This window comes from Epinephelus moara, chromosome 8, assembly GCF_006386435.1.
Source record: "Epinephelus moara isolate mb chromosome 8, YSFRI_EMoa_1.0, whole genome shotgun sequence".
Classification (NCBI taxonomy): domain Eukaryota; kingdom Metazoa; phylum Chordata; class Actinopteri; order Perciformes; family Serranidae; genus Epinephelus; species Epinephelus moara.
Window position 1 is genome coordinate 21,824,961 of NC_065513.1, and position 27,870 is coordinate 21,852,830.

Genomic DNA, 27,870 nt, shown 5'->3' on the forward strand with positions numbered 1-27,870 from the left:
AAATCTGGTATTATTGAGTCAATCCTATGAGTCTTTCATAATCTAACAAACTCAATTTGTTTTTGTACAACCAACATGATTTGCTTTGACCTGGAAAAGTTTAATTAAGTTGAACCAACTTAATATTTATTCAAAAGTTGTGGTAATATGAAGTGGTCCAATTATTTTATTTAAGATATTCCAACTTGTTTTTATTTTAATTCCACCCTACTCAAAAATGTCAAAGATGTTTTTGATTTTGACCAAATTCTTAAAATAAGTAGTCGAGTGACTTAAACACATTAATGTATCAAATGTCATTTTTTTCTGCTGAAAAAACGTCTTTATTTTTACTGACTAAATAAATATCTCCTGACGTTTTACATAAGCAGAAATAAAGCAACTCACCTCCTCCATGATGGACCTCATCCATCTGAAGGTTAACCTGAGGGCAGAACTGAAGTACTTCCTGATTATGACCAAACTGGGGTCGTCACCATTTCAAACCATGCTGTATAAACACACAGCAGTCCTTATGTCTGTTCGGTAAACATATTAAATCGAAGCAAACGTGAATTTTGTCACTTGCCACCAATTTTCTCCTCAAACGTGTGATTTGTCAAAAGACTTTTATTGTGAAAGTACGCTACACGACACCGGAAGTGATTTATGTTGCTACTGTTTGTAGTATTTAGACACAATTTCTTACGAACTTTACTTAATAATTTTACTTATCAGCACTTAATATGCGAAACTAAAGTCCGGACGCCACGGGAACATTTTAGCCGATATATCGGTGTTTATAAATGTAGCATAGGTAGCACTTTTAGCTACAAGTCGATCAGTCATACCGAAAGTTCACGTTAGCATAACGTTACCTCATGGAGAGGAGGAGCTAGCGACCATGAGATTAGCTCAGCGGTAATGAGAAGTCTTACTAACACCAATATGAGCTAACACCAAGTGATATGTAGATTAATGTGATTATATCTTTGTAGTTGTATTTATGCCTGTCACAATGTCTGCCCTGTATCGATGCGTTCTGTTCAACCGTGTTTCCAAGCTGAAAACAGGTGTGACACAGGTCAAGAGATTTGGATATAACGTGAATGCGAATCCTCCACAGTGGACGACACCTGACAGTCTCCTGAGAGTTGGAAACACAGCCATAACACAAACAACTAACCTACGTACTATGGCTAACAAGTCACGGAGGCTCAGTTTTTCTTGTTCAAGGTGTCTGTCATCTTCAACTGAGAATGGAGCAGCTCCAGTGAAGAGGGTTTCTATCGAGGGCAACATTGGTGAGACCAGTGTATTTACAGTGTTTCACAATAAGAGTTTTTGTGCCAAATTGACTGTTAGTAACATGTGATCTGTGTTATGTGCTCTGACACAACAGCTGTTGGAAAGTCGACCTTTGCAAGACTCTTACAGTCAGCTTGTCCAGACTGGGAGGTGGTGGCAGAACCTGTAAGCAAGTGGCAGAACATTGAAAGTGGGACCTCGAAGGTGTGTAAACATTTCCTGACCTCTACATCTTTTCCCAACAAACATCCAAGGGAGCCAAGCTTGACCACATTTCCATTTGTTGTGTTTGACAGGGGACAGACACGTCCCCTCAGAAGACAGTCAGCAACCTGCTGCAGATGATGTACCAGGACCCTCAGCGCTGGTCGTACACATTTCAGACATATTCCTGCATGAGCCGGCTGAGGACGCAGCTGCAGCCTCCTCCAGCTCGCCTCCTCAGCTCAGAGGGAACACCTGTCCAGGTGTATGAGCGCTCCATCTACAGCGACAGGTGAGTGGGTCAGGACAGGAAAGTGAAAATGAAATCATGTCAGGGGAACTTAAGTTGTGAGAAGACTCATAATAGTCCCATATGGTCGAGAAGATGTCTTCTTGACCAAAGCTGTTTCATCCAGAGTGAGCTGTAGACTTTTCCACTACTGATCGTCAAAGGTGTGCCCAAGATAGAATCAGTATAAAACAGATATGTACTGTATTTAGTATTTAACTTATTGAGCAAATGCATTCTCTTTTATTTTGTGTGCTTATAATTAAATTTGGCTCTCTGTCCTGTCAGATACATTTTCGCCCTGAACATGTTTGAGCTGGGTTGCATCAACTCTACAGAGTGGGCAGTGTACCAGGACTGGCACTCCCTCCTGGTGGACCAGTTTGGACACCAGGTGGAGCTGGAGGGCATCATCTACCTCAGAGCCCCTCCAGAGGTATGAACACAAGAGATTTCATGTTACACTTCATGTTACATTCAAGCGATACAATAAATCTAACAATAACTCATGAGAGAAAAAAGATGTTTACAGCACAACATATCAGCTTGTAGCTGTTTGTATTTGCATAATTTTACTGTAACATTACATCATTGACCTGTACTCAGAAATGTATGGAGCGTCTGGAGCGTCGGGGAAGGGCAGAAGAGAAAGGAGTGAAACTGGACTATCTGGATAAGCTGCACGTTCAGCATGAGAAGTGGCTCATTGAGAAGACCACTGAGTGAGTGCTAATGACAGCATGTCTGTGCTGCTTGTCCTCTTAAGACACTCCCTTTTAGCGGTTATCAAGATGATGGACCATTTTTGAGGCATTTTGTAATCAGGTGGCGACAAGCACCGTGTAAAAAATTTATAAGAAAATTACACTTAAAATTGGTATTTATAGCTGTAACGATCTCATCAAAATCTAGTATGAAAGTGGATTAAAATTCAAAAAGTAAAAGTCAAACAACAGTGGTGGTACAGCCATTGTATTATAGGATACCTCACTCAGATTCCTGTTTGACAGACACCATTTAAATGCCTCTCCCTGCAGCTGTTTGTTGCTCTGCTGTGAACAGATGACGGTCAGCAGTGTGTGGTCTGAGGTGGTTGGTGTAATGCAGCTTGACTCTCTCTTTTCAGAATACATTTTGAGAAGCTGAAACGGATACCAGTGTTACAACTCGATGCCAGTGTGGAGTTTCAGAGTGACCCAGAGGTGCAGGAGGAATTTATAACAAAGGTATTTTTATTTATTGCACTTTGACATAATAGCTGCTACACCAGGGGGAACCACATGAGGGCCCCATACTAATGTTTGAGCCCTTATTTCTCATCTTCACACATCCCTTTTCCACCACAGTAGCTCTCTCGAGCTGGTTCCATTCAGGTTTCGTGGAACCTTGGTGCTATCTAACGAACCAGCCTGCATTTCCATCAGTTTTGAGCAAAACCATTGTAATCGAGAATTTGTCATCAACAGAGAGGGTTATAGTAGTAGCAAAATGTCAGATTGCATCGATTACCTGTGAACATTTGTTCTGTTATTTACAGATATTTGCTTTCAACCAAAAAACAAGCATGGACCACTGCACACTTTCCTTTTCAACAATTTCTCACATGACATCTCTGTTGTCGTAGTTTTCATCCTCTCTTTCCAAACTGTAGAATATGACAAGCCCATGCATGTCGTCACAGTTTGCACTTCAGGTTGTCTGGTTTTGAACCAATTTATTTTTGGTCTAGATGCTCTGAATGGTTCAAACTTAGGCGCAGGAATCAGAGCAGAACTCATTTTCCATATTGGTGGAACAGGGATTAACAGTCTTTGATCTAAGGAGCGTCGTTGTAGTGACACATTATCGTTTTCTGATCTGACTTTTGATGTGTTTCATGTTTCTGATCCACTGTGATCCTAAAGTATCTTTTCACACACAGATGAAGAACTTCTTCAATGCTTTGTGAGAAGATTGTCATCAGCTACCGTCAGCAGTGGGGAACAGATGAGTCCAGACAGACCTCAGTCAGTCAACTGTGTTAACTGACCTATAACTACAGATGAGCCTCTCATACACTGAAGAAAATAAAACACAATATAAAATGCTCTCTTTTTAATAAGCTGCAGGACCATACTACATCTGTACATCAATGTGTTACCTCTGAAAAGACTTTTAGATTGTCACTTTTTTTCTTCGACATTTTGTTTGCATGTTTATGTTTTTTAAATTCAGTTGCTAGCTAAAGTTACTTCTTATATTGTCATGTTTATTCACTTCCATCAAAACTAAGTCAGTGCTATCACTGCTGGGACCATCTGGAAACACATTTACTGAGCATCAGAGTTTTTGTGTATGTTACTGCTTTACACATTACTGACTGACAAGAACAAGCTAATAGGACAACTATAATATTTGTTATTTGTTTATGAATAAAAATGTATTCCTTTTTAATTGGTGTGAGATATACTGTCCTTTTTTTAATCAAAGATTTTCTTAAATTTTGTATTTTTTTTATTAGTTTCAGTATGTGTGAAATTTCACTGTCACTAAACAGAAAGGTGCTAATGGCTGTACAGCATTTTAAGTGATGTTTGTTAATGGATTTTTACATGTCAAAAGGATTAGGCTCCTAAAGTGAGTATAAAAGGCCAGGCAGTTTGACAGGACAATGACCTTGGCTAAATGTTTTCTTTGTCTCCCCCTCCGGTGTGCTCTGATGATCAGAGGGGCCGTTGAGATGCCTGGAGTGCTCAGGGGTCATCAAAGGGCAGCTGTCCACTATAAAGGGGCCTGTCTGGAGCTCCGTCTGTACATAGCATCATTTCAGCCTGAGAGCAGCTGGAGGAAGGAAGGAAGATCTTTGCCTCTCTCATTGCGGTTAAGAGTCAATTTTGAGTTTCAGTAGAAAATGGACGTCCTGACAGTTTTCTGCACATTCTTCCTCTGCTCTTTTGGAGCTGTTTCCTCCACTCAGTGGCACAGATATCTCTCAGGCCTCGAGACCAGTTTCGCATTCAGAAATCTCTCGTTTAATCATCGCAGCAGATACCCGATGTACATGATGCAGATGTACCGTTCCTTCCGGACTGCTGATTCCTCGACGTCAGTAGCTGTCCTTACAACACAAGGTGACACCCCGTCAGTACGCAGCTCTGACTCCGTCATAAGTCTGACAGCCAGAGGTGAGTAAACTGTTATTTGTCCAATGCTAAAATGCATTAATGGTTATACAGCATGTTATATACAGTATGTGTTAGTTTCTATCCTCCAGCAGCTCTTTGGTTGGTACATTATCTGTGTTATCAGACCCTCCCTCTTTACAACCCAGCAAGTGTCAAAATGCTTATTCAACTTTAAAGGCTTTCTCTGTTTTATGTGAGTGGGTGTGTATATTAGCCCTCAGACGTCCTTGCACAGGGGGGTTCAATACACATCCTGTCCTGTTCACCCTCCCACTCAGTGCTGTGACATTTGTCCGGGGATCTGGTTTGTCCAGAATCCTCCACTCAGTTCTGTGTGTGTGAATCTGACTTTTCATTTACATGTTCTGTCTCATTTTTAGGTTGCTATCAAGTTGGTGAAAGATGGACAGTCACATTTGACATGTCGTCCATCTCTACTTGGGAGTTTATCCAGTTGGCAGAATTTCGGATCAGACTTCCTGCTTTCTCCGCCTCCAGGCGTGCCACTGTGGATTTATATCACTCCGGAAAGCAGAACTGTGACCTGGGCAGCACGTCATGCCAGGATGAGCAGCTTTTCCTGGGGAGCTTTGACACATCAGCCAGCAGCGCAAAGTCTTCCTGGAAGGTTTTTAATGTGACTGCGCTGCTAAAATACTGGCTGTACCAGGGAGATGGAGTGTTGAGCCAAGAGGCCTCAGGAGAACCCGAGGCGGACAATGGGAGCGGTGCTGGAGATGACGGGGGGAAGTCCCTCCTCAAGAATCTGGGATTGACACAAAGAAAAATACACCATCCAACCACAAACCGGGTCATGATGGTCATCTTCTCCAAACACAATGTGCCCCAGGAAGGCCACACAGCACACAGCCTCATTCACACGGTGGAGAACTCCAAATATGTGAAGATGGACAGAGTCAGCAGTGACCGTCAAAGTCGACGCCACAAAAGGAACAGGATGGAGAGGATAAGGGTGGCTGCAGAAGCTTCACCCACTGCTGCACCAACAACAGAGCCAACCCAGAGGCCGCTGTGTCGGAGAGTAGACATGTGGGTGGACTTTGACCACATCGGCTGGGACGAGTGGATCGTGCACCCTAAACGCTACAATGCATTTCGCTGTGAGGGAGAGTGTCCTTCACCACTGGATGAGTCCTTCAACCCCACCAACCACGCATACATGCAGGTGAGACTGATTTTCAACCCGGTTCAACTCTTTAGACTTGAACAGTTCTTGTTTCGTTGCTGGTTTATTCACGTAAATTATTCATATATCTTTCAGAGCCTCTTGCAACATCACCATCCAGAGAGAGTGTCATGCCCGTCCTGTGTGCCAACGCGCCTCAGCCCGCTCTCCATGCTGTACTACGAGCAGGACGACTTGGCCCTGCGGCATCACGAGGACATGATCGTTGAAGAGTGTGGATGTCACTGAACGCCAGCATGTCCCTGGTTTCACTGCAGTCACAAGAGCAGCAACTGACGGAGCATAATCTTGAGCTTTATTTCAGCTGCCTCTTTACTGTTGTGTCAAAAATAATGTTCAAATATTAAATTTAAGTTCCTAATCATGGCCTCTTACAACAAATGACGGGATAGGACTGTTGAGTTTGAAGGACAAAATATTTCATCCACACTGGGTGTTACATAATCGTATATACCTTTAGTATCTATTTATACGTTATAATGTATATTTTGTACATAAAATATATAAAAACATATATTAAAGCATTTTATTTTGACACGACTCTGATGTTTTATGTTTTTTTTGTTGCTCAATACATTTGAATTTACTTTTTCTTAATATTGGGTGCTTGAATTTTCTAATTAAAGTTATGAACTCTAAAAATATTTAAACTGGATACATTTTTTTTTTTTTTTTTTTTAAATTGCACCGTTTGAAATTGACCACAGAATACTTTAAAGAAGGGGACTCATAATTTCAGATGGTTTTCAAAATAAAATCTTTAGTGCTATAGATTTAGTAGTGTTTAAATTTCACATGATGTTTTATGTTTTTTTAAGCTCCACTATTAAATTAGAATTTAGTTGCTCTTTTTTTAATTATTAAAGTTATGAACTCTGAAAAATAAATAAACTGGGAAAAACGTTTTTTTGAATTGCAGTTTGAAATTGGCAGCAGAATATTTTAAAAGAAGGGGACTCATAAATTCAGATGGTTTTCAAAATAAAAGACTTTAGTGCTACAGATTTAGTAGTATTTAAATTTCACAATAAGGTTTTCAGTTGCTTTGAAGATTTAAGTCTATGTCCATTATTTTCATCCACACATACCTTTATGGTTTTAAGAGCTGGGACCATGTCATTGTTTTGCAAGTCACCAGTAAGTCTTAAGTTTTTGGACTTGAGTCTCAAGTAAGGTCCCAAAACCTAAACTTTGAGTTTCAAGCCCTAAACAAGTCATAATGGGCTCTTTGCTAGATGAAATGTCATTTTAACAACAGAGTAATAGTGTATTAAATAATAATTTAAAAAAAAACATGAATGCTTTTTAAAAGCATGGCTGTCAGATTGGTTCAAACAAAGTGGATCTGGGGAATAAAGTGTCACCTTGCTGGAAATTAACAGAGTTAATACTGAATCAGGGAATGAAGGGAGTTTTTTAAAATGACTTTTTAATATTGGGCGTAGGGGAAGGTCTCAAGTATTTTCAAGTCAAAAGATTGAAGTTAAATTGAGCGCACGAGTCAATGGTATTTTAGTCCATGCTGAGTCTAAAGTCATCAAATTTGTGACTTGAGTCTGACTCGAGTCCACAGCTTTGGTTTTCCTTTGTATTTGTTTCCACTGAATCTCTCAGCAGTAGCTGTATCATGTTATACAGAACAAAATCCACGAACAAAAACACTTCTCAAAGGCTCAACCTGCTCGTAGATACTCATCTACATCTTAATCCCATTTGTCCTCTCTGACTTGTGACCAGCTAACATCTTAGTGTATTTGCCTTCCTCACCTCCAATTCACATCTCTGGGCCCATTACAGCACCACACATCATCAGAGGTCATTAGTTTCCTCTCTGGCCAGGCTTCTTTTGTTGATTGTGATCAAACAGGCAGGCCGAGCGGAACTATGCAAGAAGTGTACTGAAGGATGGGTCAGTGGGGAAGAGAAAAGCAGTAGCACTTGTTTATTTTGGGGAGGGGGTGGGGGTGCCAGGAAGAAGAGGTGACAAGGGGAGATTTAGACCCCAAACAAACAGAGAGTGATGTGAAGGAATGGAGAGAGTCAACGTCTGGATGCTAAGGCTACTGTGGAGGGAGGACAGGGTGGACTGGAACTGATCAGCTGAAACCTTTCAATCCACACTTCCAACCAGGACACGACCAGACAAGACCAGTTCTCTCTCAGCTTTCAGTTTTATGCACCTGTTTTGTCTCACAAGGACCTCGCTGTTAATGATGCCAGAGAGCTAAACAAAGGCTTACTCTATCACAAAAAGCTCACAGTGGTAAAATATCCCATCTATTTCTCATGCTTATGACTTTTACAATGACCATAGTCAGTCAGTTTGCAATAATGAAGCTGATGTGGAACCTTGGCATGTTTGTCCAAAAACACAACTCATGGTAGCAGGAGTTTGATGTCATCACGTCTAAATCATGTGTCAGTTCTCACACATCCTGAACACACCTTCCTGTCCAACACAGTATGGTGGTTAGGCAATTGCAATCTTAACTTTCACATTAATGTAATTTATCCTGCCAAAAGCCTTATCTGGAGTAACCGGTTCATGATTTCTGTAAAGAGATACTATTGTTGAGTTTTTCAAATGTATTTTTTGGCACTTTGAGCACCACAAGCTGAGTGCCATCTAGTTCCATTATATTCAAGAGAAGGCAGACATCTCTAGCGCTGATATCTCCAACAATCGGCAAGTCACACCAAAACAATCTAGACTGATAAATAGCACTACAGGTAAGAGGAAAAATATATATTTTTAATTCTGAGTTTAACTGTCCCTTTAATTGTCTAATTCCACCTGACTCGCACATCTTTTGCACAAACTTGAAGATCAAACAGAGGAACTTTGACATCACAATAACCCTGTACAGCAGCCCAGCAATACTGAATGGTCTTGTGCAATAATGCCAGCGTTGTCCTCGAAAATCCATTGTACAGAAACATTTACATCATACACTGATCAAAAGAAAAGCCTGGTAAGCCACCTCAGAATGAACCTAGCAAAATGTGGGCACTGCAAAGTAACAAGGTGCCAGCAACAGAGGTAGAGTGGAAATGCTGCATGACATGGTCCCATCTAGCTCTTCAGAAGGAGGGAGTTTCTCCCAGCTATGTACAGTTGTATATTGACCTCTCTTTATACAGTCCACTGGCTGAGGTTATCAATCGCCAGTGAGCTCCTTGAGGAATTCTTCTGATAGGATTTGTGTTGAATCAGGGGAGCACAGGAAGTGCTGAAGGCAGTCAAACAACATGTCAGTCGAGATGTATCATTTCAAAATTTACGTTAGATTTCACTTTCTTTAATTAAGGAAACTGCTAATAATTTAGTTGAGATCATTAAGTCTTTACTTTTCATTATATCGCAGACATAATTAAGTTTTATGGCGTTCTCCTCTTTCAGATGGCACAGTCCAAAAGAAATGTGTATTCAGACAAGTGAACCGATGAGCATATTACCCTGGTTATTATAAAAATACAATTCTGCCAGAACAAGACTCACTGAGACACAAATTCAATGCACACAATCAATCAACACGACAAAATGCGCGTTTGCTTTAATGGTGTTCGTTTTAATGCTTTGTCACCCTACAAATTGTGTGAAAATCTGTTTCAAAAATTTCATCAACAAAATTGTTTTACATTCTCCGTATGACACTTCAGGTGAAGAACTCATTTTTAAGAGCATAATTGAAAATCATACAGCATCTTGACCATTTCAAGGCAGTATCTGAAGAGAGGTGTCAGGAAATTTGTGGAAACAAAAGCACATCAAGTGATAAACCCTGTTGGAATGGTTATAAATACAGCAAATTTCATTTACTCTTTGTCCCTATTGATCTTCATTTTCATTAATGTATCTCAGTTCTTAGGGATGAGGCGTTGTTGGTGTTAAGTAATTCTCAGTGACGAGTTTAAACTTGTAGCCACAACAGGAAGGCACACTTTGTCACACACTAATCAGGTTTAAGCCTTGAGGCTGAAAAAGTTTCATTACAGAATTGTTCTGGGCAAAACAAGCAAATGAGATTAAGAAAGACAGACTTAAAAACACTAAGACACTGGAGATACTGAAGGCGAACTTCGGTCTTCGTGGAATGGATGATGGGAAACAAGAAGGTGCTCCTGAGCCTCTCTTCACAGCATCGTGTTGCTAAGTCTGACATCATAATGCTCATTCCAGGACCACCTAGATGTCCATTTCAAATTGTGATTCTTCACCTTGACAAAAAAGGAGCATATATTTAAGAAACTAAACACCACCAAATGATTTGATAGATTTTACAGTCTGGTAAATCTTCAAGAGTTGAATATCATATTTATTTACATGTAAGTAATATTTCAGGAAGACTGGAGGATTTACATCACTAGCTGATAAATCATTGTTAAACATCTGGCACTGACCAAAACAAGAGTTCACCACAGTGTGACTGATATCCAGAGAAGCACTGTACATTAATAATTTTATTGGACAAGTTCCTCAGAGAATCACAGTGTTCTAACTTGAAATGCCTTCAAATATGTTTGTCTGGTCCCTGTCTGATAATAAACTACTCAAATACACATGAACACACACCTAACACACTTAAAATGAGTATTTTATTCTGCCTGACCGCAACTTCTTGTGCAAGTACCCTCAGTCAATCCATTCAAGATTAAAATAGCCACAAATATATAAGACATCACATCAGGAAACATATCAGGTTTTAGCTGGGTTCCAGACCTCTGAGATGCTGCTCATGTCTTACATTTTCTTCAGCAATTAAATCAGGTCGGGTGATGTGCTCATTGATGGCTGTTTCCCCACTTGGAGGGAAAAAAATGATCCAGTTAGAGCTTTCGGGATTAAAAATGCAAAGTCGTCTTCTTGTGCCAACAGCAGGAAAAATGGCAAAAGAAAAACTGCAACTCTAAAATATCTCTGTGAAAGCTCTTTGTAATATTTCTGTAATCTGCATCAAAAATGTTATCTGCTCCGTACAAATAATACTGCAGCTTCTGTATCAACTGAAAATTGTGTTGACAGGACGGATACATTGATGGCTACTGATTGGTTAGGGCAAAATTTAACATGATCTCCTCCCTACTCTTCATATTTTACCGCTTGGGTATAAGCCCTGTGCATTACTGAAATGACACCACAGGCAGCCTTTTTCAATGTATCCTGAACTCGCGTGAGCAATCGGCAGCTACTTGGTTATGGTTAAGAGAAGATCATGGATGTTGCCAAAAAACACCTGGCTTTGAGTGCCACAAACAAGGCCAGAAAGGAAGCAGCGTGTTAAGGATACTGCGTCTCATACACTGTCCACCTGGGTCAAAGTCCGATGTTTGTTGGACCCATACACTACACAATCTCTACAATTAAGTGAAATAAAAATGGCACAAATGATCTCTTTATGAGGTGTTCAAACCTCAAACTGGCGTCTGTCATCCATGTAAGACAGAGAATGACAGCTATGTGACAACAGATTTATGATCTGATAGTGACATAACTGAGGTGAACATCAGTGCTGTTGTTTTCAGTGGCTACATGAATTTACATCTGAATCCAGGTCTGACATTACCCTGTGATGTTTGTCTGAGGTGTGAACATACCAGTGTTGCTGCTATCCGGTGTAGTGATGTTGTTGTTCAGTAGTTCTCCATTTTGGGCCTTCTCGTCGGTGTGTGGAGGACTGGTCACCCCTGGAATGTTGGGCAGACCTCGCGGAGGAGTCTTGGCCACAGGAGAGCTACGACACCCCAGCAGGAACTTTCGGTCGTAGATGATCCTGGTACCTTTTTGCGTAAAGAAGCAGGAAAGGGGAAGGATGAGCATCAGAAATAGAGCACTGTGTCAGTTCAGACAGAGCAATGAGGTCCCACATTCATTAGTGGCTCAGTCATCCATCATATTCATAAGGGTATGCAGTGTACACATTTTAACTTGACACTTCTCATCATTACTCTCTGGTATTGAGTTAGCACTTTTTCACTCCCGGTTCCCTCGTCTTGAAGTCAATAGTTTTTCTGAATGGGTTTGGTTAGACGCCTGAAATAAGGTATGTGGTTAACACAAGCTAAAGAGAATTTCATGTTTTGTTCTATGACATAAGATACATCAATAAATACCCCACTTGTGAATTCTGAAGCTTTTACTTGTCTTACAAAGACAATTACTGGTGGTGTTCATTTTTAAACGTTATCTTGCTGAGCAAAACAATTCAGTATCATAATCGTTTGCCCCAGAGCTTATTTTCTTATTTATATTTAACAAATCAAAAATTTTGCTCGGGTTCGGCCCACTTGACATGTTGCCGTGTTGTGCTATGGCCAATTCAAGTGCTGGAATTTGTTTATTTGTGTGTGTGTGTGCATGTGCATGCACATCGAGGCCAAACTCCTCCATGTGCGAAACAGAGAGCAACGGAGAATTGTAAACACACGACCATGTCGACACAGAAATAAGATAAATAACATAAGGCTATTTAGTTTGTTTAATAAAAGGACAAAGTATAGACCTGTTCAATAGGAAAGGTAACCTTAAATGACTTCTATTGTGCTAATATAATGGTAGGGGAAACACTGAGTGTGACAACCTGCTGCCTATCATTGGGCCATATAGCTCTGGGTAACTAGCAACCACTACCACCAGTTTCTCCTCCATTGTTTACCAACTGTAAACTTGTTGGGACCACCACAAAAGGCCCGCCTCTCAAATCATGCCATTGGGCAATGGGGGAAAAAGATGACATAAAGAGAGATGACGTGGGGCACTTTTCTGCTCTGAGTTGAAGTGTCTTCAACTGGAGGAGTTCAGAGCACTCGGGCACTTCTGCCTCCAGCTCAGAAATGCTAGGCGCGTCACAACGCAAATACAAGAGCAAACGCTTCAGCCTCATTAAAAACAACTACAAAAAGCCACCACTCGCTGCTAAAACCCTTTCTTTGTGTTTGGGGCCTCAGGGGCCGTGCACATGCCACGTCTTTAACTGCCTGGAAAACACGAGGTTGGGCACTGGGTGCTTCTTCTGTGGCTTTTCTGAGCCAGCTTTCAAGAGTGTGGCGGTTGGTTGTGTCTGAGGTTGCTAAGGAACCTTAACAAGTACTGTATCATAGCCTATTTACCTGAAATCCTGAGTGCAGAGCTGATGTTCTCCCAGGCACTGTTTGTGCGTAGGCCTGTTGTCCGTGGGACAGATGTAAAGCTCTGGTGGCCCTGCACCAAAATGATCAACGTTTCCATATTAACCACAGACTGATATTTACGGGAAAAGGGAAAGATATCTGCCAGCTGTGATTGGTTGTTCCTCATCACTTGACATGCGCCGCTCTGGCGTTGCTCTGACGTTTGAGGGCACCTGCCATGCATCCTCATTGGAAACAATGAATTTGAGTGTCCAAAAAACGCAGCATGTGTACGGCCCCTTATACTAGAGAGAAGGCAGACATCTCTACAGCAGATATCTCCAACACTAAGCAACTCACACCAAAACAATCTACACTGACAAACAGCACTACAGGTAAGAGGAAAAATAAGTATTTTTTATTTGGGGGTGTACCGACCCTTTAAAACATCCCCAACACAGTTCACAGTGAGAGCACAAATCACAACTGCAGATGAGGTATGGCCACCACAGCGTCATTAGCAGCAGAACACAGTTAGGTGTCGCTAGTGTTCACAGATCAGCTGATTAAACCCACAAACAACACAGAAAACACGTCTCATGTAATGGACGGCAGTGATATGAGTTTATAGCACCCACATGCCTGAGATCATAATGACTTTACTGCCTCATCCTCCCTCTGTGTCCTCCTTTGTGTGCAACCATACACAGCTAGCTAGCGTTAGCAGTTAGCTTGAGCTAGCAGCTTGTTGTGCACGGTAGCATATGACAGCAGCCGACCTCATGGAGCTAGCCTGAGCGCTTCCTGCACACACTGACAGTACAGCTATGTGGTGATAAAGGTGTAAATCATGTGGTGGCTCACAGCATGTCTGCTCGGCACATACAAGTTAACAGGATGGATAAAACCAGTGCGTACCGCCCGGGGTGGTGCTGAACAGGGTTCCTCCGGGAGTAGTGGAGTAGTCCTGGGGCATGTGCGCCGCGTCGTTGATGGTCACCTTCCTGGTCGACGGGATGGCCTTGGCAGTGGTCTTCTGGCACTCAGTTGACATCTTGTCTCAAATGTAATAAACTAACACTAGCTAACTAAATGACATGAAACAGGCAGAAAGTCTTGGTGTTACAAAACAAAGCCACGCCGCGCCTGTTTGGCTCAACAGAATGGCTACTTTCTGATCAATAAAAAATAAATACCTCTTTGTCATAAGTGCAAATGATGAAAGGTAGTATCTAAAGTCGTCACATTACAACACGCAGTCTCACACACAAGGTGTCCAGGTTCTTTTGTTAAAAAGGACCTGAGCACACGTTCCTGTGCTTTCACTCACCCTCTACAGGCACACAAAACAACAGACAGACAGACAGAGAGCAGACAGGCTGCAGGGGAAAATACTGGTGGACAACATGAAGTTATTGCGCCCTCTACTGGAACATAATGCAGGTGCAATGCCTGTGCAAAGTTTGACTCTTACACTGTGGTCCTGTGGATCCATGTCATCTCATAAACTATGATCTGGAAGGTCATAAATTATCTTAAAGGCACAATTTAACTTCTTATGATCTCCCTAGAAGAACTACCACCACTTTAATTACAGCCTTAACCTGTGGCAAACACAATAGCTGCTGGCTTTGCAGAGCTGCATTTATTCAATGGGTTCAGAAAATGAAAACATTACTCATCTAACTATATTTTGGCTGGCGCATTCATTGGTTTGCTTCTGCAGAGTTTCAAAAAATAACTCTTCTTGAGACTATTATGTTGACATTTGGTGCTTTGGTGAAAATCTAATCAGCTGTCATCATATTAATTTAAAACAAATCTCACTGGACCTTAAGCTTTTTTTGTCAGGCTTATATCCAGAGAAACAGCAATTATCAAAACAGAAATCTGTTTTACCAGCAGATGATGTAATGTCTGTGAAGGTTATGTGTATTTGTGGCGTTCACTTGGGTGATGCCTTGGTGTGCAACCATGTTTTGTGTAGTTCATGCAGTTACACATAATTCCATGAGCCTAGGTTATGGGCTCTGTTGGTTTGCTTTATGATCTACTGATGTGATGACATTGTAAATGTGAGATAACTACTGCTGTCTCTTGTTTGGGTGTTATTTAAATTTGTTAAATTGTCTACAATGTCATATTTTGTCCTGTTTTTGCATTTTGTGTGGACCTGATGGGGATCCTAAATAAAGAGTGAAGAAACATGACTATAGTAAAAATGAACAAGCATCTATAGATCTCATCTTGCTTTACACCAAAAGACGTATTGCACTTTTATGGAAAAACATTCACAGACCAAGCAGTACTCAGTAGATAAGACAGATGTTATCAAGCCTTTAGTTAGAGCAGATAACTTACATATTAAAAGCTCAACATTTATATCTATTACATGTAAAACAAAAGCGCAACTGTGTATTTTTCAATATGCTGGAAAAAGAAGATATCCTTTGGGATGGCAGATTATGTTCTCCCTTGTCTATAAGAAGCTCATTTTAAAACACTGGAAAAAAGCAGAAGCTCCTACTTTACAGATCTGGAAAGATTTGATGAGATATTATTTGTCTAAAGAAAAGACATTGTCTGAGAGTTACAACAAAATAAAGCACTGCAGTGAGGTTTGGGAACACATATATGTTGCTTTATAAGATTTAAACCAAAATGATGGATGGCAGGAAAGAGAAGGGGGGGACTCTGGTGGAGATCAAGGGCAGGTGTGTGTTAATGTGTGTGTGTGCATGTGCATGTGTGTTTGAAGGGACAAGGGGAATTGGAATGAGAGGTATGTGATTAGTGTTTAGGATGTAGGAATGAATGTCTTGTGGATATAAATGTATGGATGGAGTGATGTTTTATGTTGCTTGACACCATTCTAGGATAGGACATGTTATGGAATACATATTATGTGTTTAAAGGTATATTACTTTTGTTGTTGAAAGATTGTAAGTAAAACCTCATGGTGTACAGCAACGTCCGTGGACAATGCAGGATTATTTTTCTTTTAATACATGTCACATTTTGCATTTATTGCAATTTATATACCCCATTTTGTATAGATTATTGATACAAGAGGAGTATTCTTGTTTTGAGTTTTTTTCTCTCGCTGTGTTCTGTATCAATGCAGCAATATTATGGTATATATTGCTTGAATGTAAAGGGCTGTATTTTAGGGATAAATAAAAATTTTGTGGAGAAAAAAAGATGTAATTATGTTCATTAAATTGCTCAACAGTATGGGGAGGCCTGGGGCAGTTCAGCATGTCTATAGCTGTCGGGTGCATGTGGGTCTGGTGTCTCACACAAAAGCATACACACTATACACAAAGACATTTCATTTCTTTATTAATTTTGTAAATGTTGAGCTGGTGTACAGAGTAAATTGTCAACAGATGTTCTCGGATTTGATTGGATTAAAAGGCTTTTACATGTATATTTTAAATTCATGTTTGACTCTCCATAACAATAAAAAAAGCAAACAAAACAGGTTAAAATACCCAGAAGACCCCTATTTTATCCCCAGGTTGCAGGCATTACCCAGAACTCAACAGTCTCTTGGTAGCTACAGCTGTATGATGCTAAAAGTACATCCATAACATAACTAGAATCCCAGTTGACAAGTAAGGGTGCATAGCATTCTAAGTAAATATATATTTATATATATATTTATATATATTTTCATATATTTCATATATATATATAGCCTTTTATGTTAAAAACATTTTCTGTGCATGTGCGCAGTTGCATTCCTTAGTATTGAGTAATATGCTATTGCGTTAATAATGTCTTCAATCCATTCTAAAGGAATATACATGTGTTCTCTAGTTTTTGCAACAGTTAATATTTTTGCATGAACTTGGTGCATGGCATCGTCTCAGTGGTCCCTCAGTGCAGGCTTCCCATTGTTCGTTTTTCTGTAACCACTCCTTCCTCTGCTTGCACTTAGTCGGACTACTCCTTTCAAACCGCGTTCAAAGTGTCACCATGTGGGAGCCTTAGAATCGGCTCAGTCTTATATTTGGTAAAGGGGGCAGAAATAGATTAGGGGTGGGTTGTGTTGAGGAAAAATGCTTGTCATCTTGAAAGACTAGCCGTCGGAGCCACTACGCCTCCCCCACAATGCTTCCATCTGACTTCAAAGTGCTCCTTCTTGTTGTCTCTTCATTAGACCCCCTCCCTTTGCTCCAACCCTGACATCAGCAGTGGATTTATAAACGACCCCCTGCTTCAGAAACCAGTCCAAGCACACCATAATTATAAGTATGCTATTACACTGCTGTGTAATTGTTATTGACATCTAGCTTTTTGTGGTTATTAAAAAAGATAATAAAATAGAAATCATATCTGATGAAGGGATATTTGTTAAAATGTCCAAAACCCATTTGAGGCTTTTCCCTTTAAATCTCTCCTCTTCCATGATTTATATGTATGTTCATGATGAATGTTGATGATCAACAGCAGATATAGAGCTGAAACAACAGAGTGAATACCCTATCATCTACTAAAGTACAGAGCCAACACAGATGACTACTTCATAACAAGACTTACAGAATACCAAGACTTTACATTCATCATCTCTGGCTGTGAAGCCGTACTAAAACAAACACTTATTGATGGGTGATTATTGCAACGTTTGTGTGACTGACAATATTTTTCCATAATAAAGCATTCACTGTCTAACATAACGTTTGAAAAAACAAATGCATGTAGATAATTGATATCATGTGAGATGGCACGCTTATTGAGGTAAATCAACTTTTAAAAAATATGTGAATTTGTTATAATCTGAGAGCCTCTGCTCTTTGTCCATTAGCAATATTACTTCCTGTGATATTATCACAACTTTGACATGTCCCAATATCCAGGACTGAATATGTTAAAATCACACACACACACAGACTCACACACACTCGCACATTCAATAGGATTTCTTTCAAGGTGCATATGAATGTCGTTAAGGTTTAAAAGCTATGATTAAACACACCTACATTCCCTGATGAGTAACAAAACCAGACACTGGGCACTTTGCAGATGGGATGGCTGGTATGATGTCATACCAGTCTTAGTGTAAAACTTAATCGTCTTCTTTTCTAGAGAGGCAAAGTGATGAAATGTTGGATACTTATGTACTGACATCATTTCTGAGTGGAGTGAGGAGTAGCTTAAAGCTGTGATTGACAGATGGAGAGCCCAAGCTTAGGAAGAACATGATCTGAACACAACTATGATCCTAAAATCCTCTCTCTTAAACACACACACACACACACACTCAAACACACTCACACAAACAATCCTTTCCTTTTATAAGCAGTTATTGCTTCTTCTGAAGTACAGTTAAGACAGTAAATCATGACAAAAAAAAGAGAGTGAAACGAGAGACACGCTTCGGGAAGGGTCAGGCTCACAGTTGCGGGTCAGTATTACAGTTTCTCATCACAGTGATTGGTGACTGACTGTCTTTGCTACTCTCCGATCAGTTGCCAAGGAGACAAACATCAAAGCTCAACACGTCCTCGACCCTCGATGCGACACTTTCCTTACTCCAGCTGACTCTTCGTCTTCTACCCAGTCAAACCAGTGCTACATTTATTACCAGCATTTCAGCTACTGTACTCGCATCAGGTGACATCTTCTGGTGGTGGTGAGATGATCTGTAAGTGCACCTTATGTGTGGTGGTGTCATATACTGCACGATGAGGTCAAACACACACTGCTACGAGCTGAAGGTGAGATCCTGCCGCCTGCTGGGGCTGTTGGACAGGACTGCTACATCTACTCTGAGAGGCCGACTGGAGGGGTGAGAGGGGTGAGAGGTAGGGCCATAAGGGCAAAGTAGAGGGTGAGGGGATTTTGGCTCAGACAAACATCTGATTAACACAAACCTCACAATTGTATACGGCACACCGGGGACAAGAAAAGGCAGAGGAGTGGGATGGCAGAGTAGGTTAATCTCTCACGATAATCTGTCACTCATCACATATCTCATTGTCACCCTCTCCACAAGGCAAACCACTCTGAGGGAAGGTGAGGGAGGCAGGCAGGCTCGCTGCAGAAACCTGCCTCCCAAAGCCCCGAAACCCACAGCACAGTAAACGACTTACAGCATGTCTTCCCTCTACAGTTTGACATGTCAAAAGCAAAGTGTGAAAGCACATGAAAAGCACAAAGAAACAAACGACCTGACGCACAAAAATCTGACGTTTAAAAACAGGCAGAGCGACACAACATTTGCATGTTCTTGTACCCACAAAGATCTCAAGATATATAGAATAATATATAGATTCAGACCGAACGAACCAAACGAGAAAAAACGGGGAGGGATTTTCGTATGTACCTGAAACAGCAGCATCAGTGGCATCGCATAGGGATCTTATAACATAAACAACACACGTAACACACAGTCACGTATAGAGCATTTTAGTGCATACGATATTATGTACAACACTGATATCCTTGGGTGATAATTGTAGCTTTACTGGACTTTGAGAGCACTGGGACAGATTTTAAAACTAGTTTGTGATGCTCTTAGCTGGACGAGTGTGGCAGGGAGGAGGGGGAGTAACCTGTTGCCTAGAGATTATGTAATTCTCAGTATTTTAGTCTCCCCTTTTCTTAGTGATAAACTTTTCCCTGTTGGTTTAGAAAACAGGCCAGTGATTGACCATTCCCTACATTGCATGCCTGTCCCATACAGCAGTGTGTCCTCCCCATCCCTCCCCACCCTTATATTCCCTCAGTATTTGTAGTTAAAGACAGGCCATGCGGCAGCAGTCACTCATGCTGATACAGATAACAGGAAGCACGTTTTGGTTGCTAGTTTTTGTTTTTTTGTTCTTTTTTTTTGTTTGTGTTTGTTTTTTGTTTTATACGAAATCATGCTTCTAGCCTAGTAGTAGATGTTTTTTTTCCACGGTTTCTTTAAAAAAAAAAAGAAAAAAAAAAAAGGTAATAAAAACTACAAGTAAATCCGTATCCTTCTCTCTTCTGGTGCGTGCTGATAGTCGGCATAGCCGCTGTGGTTGTCATGGCGTTGCTGTTCATTTCTGTCTGTCTGCCTTTTTAATGTGTGTTCTTCCTCCTGTCAGCTGCTGCTGGTCATGTGTCCATGTAGGATGGTTTTGGTGAAGGGGTTGAATCCTGTGGAGAACTCTGTGGAGAGAAAGAAACACGCTGTCTTAGCGTCAACTCATGAGGAGTCTGCAGAGCAGGTGACAAGCATGCAATGTGAGTATATGCAGTCCTTCAAATAGCCTCGGCTAAACTGTCCATGTTGAAATTCCCTATAATTGACGCTCTTATTATCACCTAAATCCCTCTCTTATTCTGACAACACTCCATGAAACAGCGTGTTAGTTCTGCAGAAGCATTCAAGCAAAAATGGTTGGCAAAAGTGGTTTAACATTCAGTCGTGAGTCGCTTGAAATATCAGTAAACTCAGGAATGTCATGGCCTTTACTTTAGAAAGGGCAAGTCTCACGCACATGCACACATACACACACACACACACACACACACACACACACACACGCACACACACACACACACACACACACACACACACTGCAGTGGCTCCACACAGCAATTCACAGGACAACTGGTCTTGCAGCTTTGACCTTGAGAGCTGTCACTTGTTGTTTTGCTGAGTGCACACTGTGCCAACCCTTTTTTCCAGCTTGTCACAACATGCACGAGGAAATAAATTGGCCTGATATGATTTATATCACAACAGTAATAATGTATTTGCATTAATCTTGTGCTGTCTGTCTGTATGGTATTATACTGAGTGCACAGAAGGATATTTTTTGCATGTAGATAAATTACAGTTTGTAGAGAAACATCACAAATATAATTTTGCAAACAAAAATCAATTATGTACCCAATACATGTGGGTGTGTCTTTGCTGTTTTTACCAATATTACTCCATATATGTGACCTAAACATGACAAAGCATTTGCCAGAGGGCAAGCAGCCTGAATTTCTATTATTCAGGTTGTAAAAACTATAAGAAACAGATGTGTGGGAAAGTTTTTTGGGGGCTTTAAAGCAACAGTTGGTAACTTTTATGAACATAACTTTGTGTCACATTTGCTGAAACTGTCACTATACTCTACAGTACATGAGACAGATAGTAAAAAACAATCTTCTTCTCTGCCTACTGCTTCTAATGGCATTTGCCAGAATCTACCCCGGTGCACCAAGAACAACCAATCAAAGCTGAGGAGTCTCTAACACAGCTGTCAATTAAATCAATCACTGCTCGTGACCTGCAGTCATACTGTCAAACTAGGCAGCGCTGATCAAATATTAATCAAGATTCTGTAACTGTATTGCCTATTTCTCTCTTCAAATGTTTTCAGAATCATATTTCAGTGTACTGTTTAGCTGTAAAATGAGAAAGTTTATGACCCAGCCGCCATGTTGGAAAAAGTCGACTAAAGTACCAAGCACCACCCAATGGCTGGAGCAAACTTTCTCATTTTACAGCTAAACAGTACACTAAAATATATTCCTGAAAATATTTGAGGCGAGAAATAGGCATTGCAGCAACAGAATCTTGACTCATATTTGTAGCGCTGCCTAATTTGACAGTTTGACCGCAGTACATGAGCTGTGATTGACATGACTGACAGCTGCGCTAGAGACTCCTCGGCTCTGATTAGTTGTTTTCATTCACATGCAGAGAGGCCATTAGAAATGCTACAAGGCAACAGAGAAGGCAGATGAATATAATTTTTTTCACCGATTATCTGTCTCATTTAGTGCTGTTTGAATTTCAGCAAATATGACAAGTTATTTTTTTGTAAGGTTACCAACTGTAGCTTTAAGTATCACATCTGCATTAATGCTGACTGAAACTCTGAATATAAAAACTAATTCTATGTTAGACTTAAAAAAAATACTTGTCATGGAGTGTCCCTATTTTAGACTTTTATTGTACTTTTGTACTTTGTGGGCAAAAATACTTAAGAATGACAGCATTTTTTTTTCTTATTTTCTTGTGTGCCATTTATTTTTAACCATTTGTTTAACTTCAGATTTATTTTGCTGTGCCAGCATCACATTACATATCATTAGTATTGAATTAAAGGTACATTCAGATGCATTTAATCCAGAGAGACTGGATTAAATGGTCTAGCCCACAGGTCAGACGAGGCACTGTGGGTCAGTCCCGTACCTGCGGGGACGCAGCACTCAGTCTGCCTCACTGCTTAACTCTCCGCAGACTGGCACATTTCACTATCTGAGCACCTTTCTTCACATCCACTGTATCGGGCTACATCGGGGGGGAAGGAGGGGTTGGCAGCAGGAGAGGTGCGAGGATTGAGAAGAGGTGGGATGACAGGAGCCGAACAAGAGGTTGAGGGAACATTAGTAAGGGAGAGTGAAATAAAGGAGATGGAACAGGAAGAGAAAGATGAGAAAGGGAAACAGAAATGGGACAACAGAGGAAGGAAATAATGCCACAAGGAAAGAGAAGACAGAAAAACAGGAAAAACAACAAGAGGAGATGTAATAGAAATGTGAGGAACAAGTACGTGGGGGGGGGAGAAGAGGGGGAAAAAAAGAAAGAATTTATGTATAAACAGTCAAGCAAGGACAGAAGTGATGGGTGGCAGTTTGGAAAGACAGTTGAAGATAAAAGAGGGCATCAGAAACATCTACAGTCTTTGGGATTCAGAGTAGACTTGTGTCAAATAATATCTGCAAATATATTTTTTAAATGATTGATATTAAGATGGACGGGGTTTGACCACATGAGACAGTACACATCCAAATATTCTGACTTGTCTCGATGTGTTAAACCCCAATTCCCAAGTATAAGTTAAAAGATTGCAAATAATATTTGACGCAGCTCCGATCCAGAGAGTCTTGCAGGTTCAAGTGATACAGCACACAGTCACAGGTGAAGGACTATAAACTTTAATGAAGGCAGAAAAGACAAGAGTCAGTTATTGAGATAACTGATGGGGACAGAATGGAAGATATAGCCACTGCAAGGAGCCACAGTCAATCCACTCAGTCACTGATGTGCAAGAAACAAACAATGATAAGTGTGAGTGCGGCTTAGTGATGACTAAAGTAATGAGACTGTGAATGGGTCGGTGAACTGTGAGCAATAACAGCACCAGAGCAAAGTGTTCCTCCTGCATGCAGAAGATGAACATGAGGTAATAATATTTAGGTGGAGATTAATGTAACAGAAGGTCAGCAATCAAACAATTAACCAACCAAACTTTGCCCTAAACCTTGCTTGTGATTTAGGACCAGCACATAATAAAACAGGGCTATTTTTTTTAAAGATAATGAGGACACACACAAACTGTGTTCTAAGCCTGTCGTACTGAAGCTCATGCAGGTTAAGATACTCCAGGACTGTCAGGGTTTGCCCGGGAAACCACGATGAGAAGAGACTTTCAAGCTCACTGCAGCACAGAGTCCCCTGTTCACTAGAAACTACCTACTGCATGGACCTATATCAAACAGGCCCTCATCAGATGGTCAGCTGTCTGCAGATCAGAATCCCACCTTGCTGCTGTCCCGGCCCAGGATGGCGTAGCTCATGAACTGCTCAGCATCAACCTCCAGCTCGTTGGCGTCCTGCAGAGAACCCTCCAGGCTCACCTCCTGAACCCCCTCCTCACCTGAACCCTTCCCTCTGCGCACAACCTTACGCACGATCTATCACATACACACAGGAGGGTGGGAGAGAGTGATGGATGGAGGCAGAGAGTGGGAATAAGGTAGTGAAGAGACAGAGTTGGTGACATAAAAGAAATGCTTATGGAGGAAATAAGTCCTTTTAAAAAATAGCTATTTTTGTAATGATTTGATGATAAACTTCGCAATGATTATCAGTTTAATAATCATTATGTGGAGAGACGCTGAGTGAGTACTGTGACACAGACATAAGTGAAACAATTACTGGACCCCAGTTTAAGAATACAGTGTAAAAACATGTTGCGATGGCTGACCTTTTTTGTGACAATGTTTCCATGTTCATCCGTGAACTGTTCCTCGCTTACATGCTCCCCAGGAAGATCTTCAACCTCATCGCCCTGTGGACAGACAAGCATTTGTACCCTTAATTAATGTTTTTTTCTCACAGATGGCTTTACAGCACATCAATCAATCAATCAATTTTATTTATAAAGCCCAATATCACAAATCACAATTTGCCTCACAGGGCTTTACAGCATACGACATCCCTCTGTCGGAAGGAAAAACACCCCCCCCAAAAAAAACCTTTAACAGGGGGAAAAATGGTAGAAACCTCAAGAAGAGCAACTAAGGATGGACAGACTTGCAATAGATGTCGTGTGTACAAATAAACTCAACTTTCTTCTTCTTGAAAGCACATTTAAGTGCAACCGCTAAAGTTAAGTAAACTCAGGAGTAAATTAAGGCCCTAATGCATGTTGACGTAGCTGTCACTGCAGTGTAATTATTTGCATGCCATAAACCTCTCTACTAATTGGAAACACAGAGGAGCAGATGAACGACAGATGGGTGAGGGATGTTTGCAGAAGCATGTAAATCCAACAGATCCTTGGCGTTTCTTAGCGATACTTACAATTACAGTTCATGAGGGTTATGACAATGCTGTTGTAGCCCCCAGTACTTTACAGCATGTCTCCAACGCTATTTATAAGCTCAAAGACATTCCTGCAGCAGCAGAAGCAAGGACAAGGGCCAGTCAAGCTCGTGTAGACCTGAAAAAAACGTGTCAACACTTGTAATAGCGTTGACACAGTCTGAGATACAGTAGGAGAGCTTTTTAATAGAGCTGGAGTCCAAACTCGTTGAGCTCAAGACCATCTATATACATCTGTAACAGCAGAAGATAAATTTAGCCACATCTGAGCAGCAATTTGACAGTGACTTAGCAAAATCTAATTATTGGAGGATGAATTATTATCATTATTGCATTGATTCATTTCAGTTTCTGTCACTTCTTCATGTACAAAATGTCCTTGGTAAATCATCACTGTCAGTTTTGTTGCACCTGCTCCACTTAAGTGCAGTAAACCCTGCCAAATCATTTACCTTTATTACCACAAACCTATCCTGTATCACCCCAAATACACTGCATCCTTCAGCCTTTCACCAAACTGCATTTTCTCCATCTGTCTCCTGTTCTCTTCCTGTCTGTAAATCCTTTCTTCAAATTCCTGTTTGACTGTCCTCTGCCCCTCTCTCTATACCTTGAGGATGACTCTGCGGCGGACCACTCTGGTGGTGACGTTCTCCTCTTCATCGGCCACTCCCTCGACCTCACCGAGCTCACGGTCCAGCTGGGCGTGTATGTAGATGAGCACGGACCGCACAGAGCCGCTGGCTATGTGAAGGACATTCTGACAGCTAATGACCAGGAAAGCCAGCAGCACGAAGCTGAAGAGGAGCTCTGTCACCAGGGCCCACATCGCCCCGCTTTGATCCCCAGCAAATCAACACAGCACCAAACACACAGCAAAACACTCCCTCAAGCCCTCAGTGACTCCTGTTTCCAATGCGGCGCCTCTTTCAGCTGACGGAAAAGGCAACAGCTGCAGCCTGCGGCCTTCTGTCACTGGTTCAGTCGCAGTTTGGTTGTTTGTCTTTCAGTTCATGTCCGTCCTCCATTAGCTGGGGCAGTGGGCCCTTTTCCTTGGGTCTCTATTCCTTCTCCTCTCCAGTCAGGTCAGGAGTACCCACTCAATGACATAAAAGCCAAGCAAAAGCAACCTTGGGAGGCTTCTGTTCCCACCTCTCTCTCTTTCTGACCATGTGATCTGTGGGCTTTAAATACTTCTGGCTTCTCCAATGTGGCTCTGTACGCTGTGGTACGAGCACTGAGAAACTTGTCCACTGATGCCCCTCGGGGAATTCAACTACAAACTTTTCTCTCATCCACACAGCCTCATAGACAAATTTCCCCAAAAAGCATCACTATGCAGACACAATTATGCAGCGCTGCATCACACTACTTGAACCAAAAGCTGAAGTGCTCTTTCCTCACCAGTTTGAACCACATACAAAAGCAAACCCACAAAGGGCTTAAAAGCAACTGTCTATTTCTGCTCTCTTACAGTGTCACAGCTGAGATTGTCCTTTACAGTGTGATGTGGTGGTGTTGTGCCAGAAAGTTAACCCGTGCAAATAACAGGGGTGGAGGGGATCATGTTACGTGAGTGGGACAGTGAGAATGCTTGCTAAATTTGGCTGGACTGTTTGTGCCCATACTGGGACCTCAGACTGTGTGTGTGTGTGTGTGTGTGTGTGTGTGTGTGTGTGTGTGTGTGTGTGTGTGTGTGAGTGTACACATGCATTACTCATGTTTTGGTGACATAAATGTGGGGACTATCCTTCCTTTTAGGGACGAAAAAAATTAGGGTGATGACTTTGGTTAAGGTTAGGTTTGGGGAAGTTTCCAGGTAATGAATGTAAGTCAGTTGCCCTTTTTATATTGCCCTTTCAAGGTAAGACTGTTTTGCTGTAATTGAGCCTTGCCAGTTTTTATAAAAGGCACAATCGAGGAATGAGGAGACAGAATTGTTTCACCTTTGAGCTGGCAGCGAAGGTAGCAACAGAGCCAAATAGACGTCTGTGTAAAAGGGACGGCTGGTGGGACGGGACCATGGACAGGTCGGGTGTGACATTTTGACAATGTATTATTTGTGTGACTCACTGTCAGCAGTTAACTCAAAGAAGAAGAAAAGTGTCCAAATATATCCGCAAATTAGGGCGTGTTAATGTCCGGGAGCTCCATAGCCTCCGAGCAGAGGACGAGATCAGCCACCGTACAACAGAGACAGGAAATGACTTATTGCCACACAATGCTATTGTTATTGTTTAAAGAGTGCTGCCCCCGCTGTTGTGTTAAAACTCATTTATACTCTCTTGAGGTACAAAAATGGATACGCCCATGTGTCCTTTATGATATCATTATTACAACCAACAGATGGCACCAGAGGGCAGAGTCCAAAGTTTCAGACAACAACAAATAAGATGACAGTGGAAGAAGTCGTAATAATGTACCTTTAAACTGAGGCAGAGATGTAGATACCAGTAGTCTGTGAGGCCATTAAAATACATTGCAACATGTGGACAAAGAATTCTTTTCACAATATTACAAATTTGTTCTGTTCCACCACTTTTAAAATATCTTTGTCGTCTCCTATGGTCATCTCTTGCTTAAAAGGATAGTGCACCCAAAAATGAAAATTCAGCCATTATCTACTCACCCATATGCCGACGGAGGCCCTGGTGAAGTTTTAGAGTCCTCACATCCCTTGTGGAGATCGGCGGGTGGAGCAGCTAGCAGACCTAATGGCAGATGGCGCCCCAGACTAACGTCCAAGAACACAAAATTGAATCCACAAAGTATCTCCATACTGCTCATCCGTAGTGATCCAAGTGTGCTGCAGCCCCGACATAAAAAGTTGTTTCGAAAAACGTCTAATGAACTCTGTTTTTAGCCTCACTGTAGCCTGTAGCTCTGACTGCTTCTCTGTGCTCCGCGTTCACGTGTGTGCGCTCAGGGTGATCGGTGATGCACGGTCTCTGAAGAGCAGCAGTCTCGTCAGTACTGATGTCCAGATTCTCAAGTGCAGGCATCGCCAATTCCCAGTCTGAGC

General features: G+C 41.4%; 4 protein-coding genes across 6 annotated transcripts in view; 2 read left to right on the forward strand and 2 right to left on the reverse strand.

The window, feature by feature from the left end:
- Positions 1-625: 625 nt before the first annotated feature.
- dguok (deoxyguanosine kinase) lies at positions 626-4,211 on the forward strand. Of its 2 annotated transcripts, XM_050052089.1 has the most exons (8): positions 626-900; positions 1,106-1,283; positions 1,382-1,491; positions 1,584-1,783; positions 2,069-2,216; positions 2,387-2,502; positions 2,907-3,006; positions 3,702-4,211. In XM_050052089.1, exons 2-8 carry the CDS (start codon positions 1,175-1,177, stop codon positions 3,726-3,728), a joined length of 810 nt encoding a protein of 269 aa, XP_049908046.1. In that variant the 5' UTR covers positions 626-900; positions 1,106-1,174; the 3' UTR covers positions 3,729-4,211. The 2 variants fall into 2 exon arrangements, with proteins under 2 accessions (XP_049908046.1, XP_049908045.1); XM_050052088.1 differs by having other exon boundaries at positions 626-1,283.
- A 185-nt stretch (positions 4,212-4,396) lies between these two features.
- spaw (southpaw) lies at positions 4,397-7,289 on the forward strand. The gene is made up of 3 exons (XM_050051315.1): positions 4,397-4,944; positions 5,325-6,130; positions 6,227-7,289. Exons 1-3 carry the CDS (start codon positions 4,671-4,673, stop codon positions 6,377-6,379), a joined length of 1,233 nt encoding a protein of 410 aa, XP_049907272.1. The 5' UTR covers positions 4,397-4,670; the 3' UTR covers positions 6,380-7,289.
- A 2,410-nt stretch (positions 7,290-9,699) lies between these two features.
- Positions 9,700-14,635, reverse strand: LOC126394747 (eukaryotic translation initiation factor 4E-binding protein 1-like). Its single transcript, XM_050051783.1, has 4 exons — positions 14,455-14,635; positions 14,177-14,346; positions 11,747-11,929; positions 9,700-10,369 (listed from the first exon to the last, which is right to left on the reverse strand). The coding sequence occupies exons 2-4, from the start codon at positions 14,310-14,312 to the stop codon at positions 10,338-10,340; spliced, it is 351 nt and encodes a 116-aa protein (XP_049907740.1). The 5' UTR covers positions 14,313-14,346; positions 14,455-14,635; the 3' UTR covers positions 9,700-10,337.
- A 1,954-nt stretch (positions 14,636-16,589) lies between these two features.
- Positions 16,590-27,870, reverse strand: part of ank1a (ankyrin 1, erythrocytic a) — a 56,875-nt gene continuing 45,594 nt past the window's right edge. Inside the window, exons 1-5 of one of the 2 annotated variants that reach the window (XM_050050137.1) lie at positions 25,459-26,234; positions 24,229-24,312; positions 23,783-23,935; positions 22,431-22,529; positions 16,590-20,404 (exon numbers count right to left, since the gene is read on the reverse strand). In XM_050050137.1, coding sequence (XP_049906094.1) covers positions 22,458-22,529; positions 23,783-23,935; positions 24,229-24,312; positions 25,459-25,677 — 528 coding nt within the window. In that variant the 5' untranslated portion in view covers positions 25,678-26,234 and the 3' untranslated portion in view covers positions 16,590-20,404; positions 22,431-22,457. Of the gene's footprint in view, positions 20,405-22,430; positions 22,530-23,782; positions 23,936-24,228; positions 24,313-25,458; positions 26,235-27,870 lie in introns of those variants that run through there. The other variant, XM_050050138.1, reaches the window with a different exon arrangement.